The sequence below is a fragment of the Vigna umbellata genome, chromosome 1 (genome assembly GCF_029865625.1).
Source record: "Vigna umbellata cultivar VRB3 chromosome 1, Vumbellata_1.0, whole genome shotgun sequence".
Taxonomy (NCBI): domain Eukaryota; kingdom Viridiplantae; phylum Streptophyta; class Magnoliopsida; order Fabales; family Fabaceae; genus Vigna; species Vigna umbellata.
This window is the reverse complement of record NC_142165.1, coordinates 86,511,546-86,513,758: the sequence shown is the minus strand read 5'-3', so window position 1 is coordinate 86,513,758 and position 2,213 is coordinate 86,511,546. Positions and strand designations below refer to the sequence as shown.

Below are 2,213 nucleotides of genomic sequence, written 5' to 3'. Positions count from 1 at the left end.
GATAATAATTCAAAAATGCTAACCAAAGAAACACACTTTGAGGACTGATAGTGTTAAGGGTTGGGTTGTGTTGTGTTGTGCATGCATGTGGTAAGTAGCTGCTAAAGTGGGACCTGAGAGCAGCCATGCACATGGCAGCCACACCAGAAACAGAATCTGTATATATATTGACTTCACTACTCAGCCAGCCTCCTCCACTAAACCCTGTTTCCTACACCTTCAACATTTTCATCCATGACTGCTTCAACTCGGTTGCCTGTCACTCTCATCATCCTCTTTTTCTCTCACTTTCTTAAAGGTTATAATCATATATATCTCCATAAACACCTACATCTAATTCTTATTTTTCACTTTCTGCATTCTCATCACATTCATTTTATTTTCTTTCTTCTGTTTATACTTTTTCTTTACTATTGTTTTCTCATCCTTCGTTCAATTATAATTCATTGGTGGACAAACAAAGCCATATAATGTTAAGAATAAATTGAAGTTTTGGACTATTTTTTAAAAGCTTAGTATATTATGTACATATTTGGAGAAAATATTCCATCAAAATTTTAAGAATATAAAATATTCTTAATAATATACCAAGGGAAATATTATTTTCTTCATAAAAAAAATAATAGAACTTACTCTTACTAACCATTTTTTCTAAACTTATCCAGGGTCAAATTCAGCGACATTTACGATAGTAAACAAGTGTAGCTTCCCGGTTTGGCCAGGGATTTTGTCCGGCGCCGGAACGGCGCAACTCGCTACCACCGGCTTTGCCCTGCAACCCGCCCAGTCCCACGCCTTCGTCGTCCCCACCACCTGGTCCGGCCGCCTATGGGGCCGAACCCTGTGCTCCACGGACTCCGCTGGAAAATTCTCCTGCGTCACCGGAGACTGCGGCTCCTCCGCCGTGGAATGCAGCGGTGGAGGCGCCACCCCGCCTGTCACACTGGCGGAGTTCACCTTGAACGGCGGCGGTGGACTGGATTTCTACGACGTCAGCGTGGTGGACGGCTACAACCTCCCAATGCTGGTTGAGCCACAAGGCGGCGGGGGAAACTGCACCGCGACGGGATGCGCGGCGGACTTGAACGGAGGGTGTCCGGCGGAGCTGAAGGTGAAGGCGGCAGCGAGTGGGGAGAGCGTGGCGTGCAAGAGCGCGTGCGAAGCCTTTGGGGATCCGCGGTATTGTTGTAGTGGGCCCTATGCGACGCCTGAGACATGCAAGGCGAGCTCTTACTCGGAGTTGTTCAAGAGCGCGTGCCCACGCGCCTATAGCTTCGCATACGATGATGCCACCAGCACCTTCACTTGTGCCTCGGCGAATTATCTCATCACTTTCTGTCCCTCCTCCACCAAAAGGTATAATAAATTAATTATTTTTTTCCATATTAATAATGGTTCTTGTTTTGAAAATGATATATTTAATGCTTAAAAAATATGAATAATTTTCTTAAAGATTTAATGTAGGATGAAAGTTGATTAGAAATATTAATAATTTTCTATAGGGTTTGTTTGTGAGAAAAAGGTAGAGTTGTGTGTAACCTGCAAAGGCAATAGGTGTGTTGAAAGTATTATGCAGAATGTTGTAATTGTGTTTGTATGTGTGTTGCTATGTAAAGAATAAATAAATGTTTATGTTATAATGCAGGTCGATAAAATCAGGAAATGGAAAATTCCCAGTTGCAGTAGATATCTCAGTTGGGCATGGTTATGGTGAGAAGTCACCGAAGCTAATGATATTAGGTCTTGCGACTGTTTTATTAACAATATGTGGGAACTGAGTTAGGTGATGGAAGCAGTTTCACTTAGAGACTACCTCCCTCTGTATGCAATTGTACAGTTTACAGTATTCAAGTGAGATATTGTGGTGCATTGCATCATGCTTTTCATAATTTCGGACGGCAATATTGTCTTCCATCAATTGCCAAAATGCATCCAACAACTTTATCAAACTCAAATGTGTCTAATTATAAATTTAGCTTAATTATTTAGCATTTGAAAATGTGTTGTGTCAAAGAAGAATTCATTTTGACTACTGAACCACTTATGACCTATCCATATCGAGTTCATAAAGTTGAATGTCCACTTAAAACTCGTTAGAATAGGCTCTAACCATGACCCTAATACCATATTAGAAAGTAGGTTTTTAAGCTTAACTCAACCCTACAAAACCGGTTTGTAAGGTGAGTTTTGCATCAACTTATAAATTATGAATT

At 41.1% G+C, this 2,213-nt stretch overlaps 1 protein-coding gene across 1 annotated transcript; it reads left to right on the top strand.

Annotated features, from left to right (window-relative positions):
* Window positions 1-210: 210 nt before the first annotated feature.
* On the top strand, window positions 211-1,925 carry LOC124837195 (thaumatin-like protein 1b). Its single transcript, XM_047312492.1, has 3 exons — window positions 211-298; window positions 666-1,356; window positions 1,646-1,925. The coding sequence occupies exons 1-3, from the start codon at window positions 235-237 to the stop codon at window positions 1,776-1,778; spliced, it is 888 nt and encodes a 295-aa protein (XP_047168448.1). The 5' UTR covers window positions 211-234; the 3' UTR covers window positions 1,779-1,925.
* Window positions 1,926-2,213: the final 288 nt, after the last annotated feature.

Coding starts and splice junctions, on each gene's coding strand:
- LOC124837195 (XM_047312492.1), top strand. CDS start 235: ATGACTGCTTCAACTCGGTTGCCTGTCACTCTCATCATCCTCTTTTTC. Junction 299..665: donor TTTCTCTCACTTTCTTAAAG/GTTATAATCATA, acceptor AAACTTATCCAG/GGTCAAATTCAGCGACATTT. Junction 1,357..1,645: donor TGTCCCTCCTCCACCAAAAG/GTATAATAAATT, acceptor GTTATAATGCAG/GTCGATAAAATCAGGAAATG.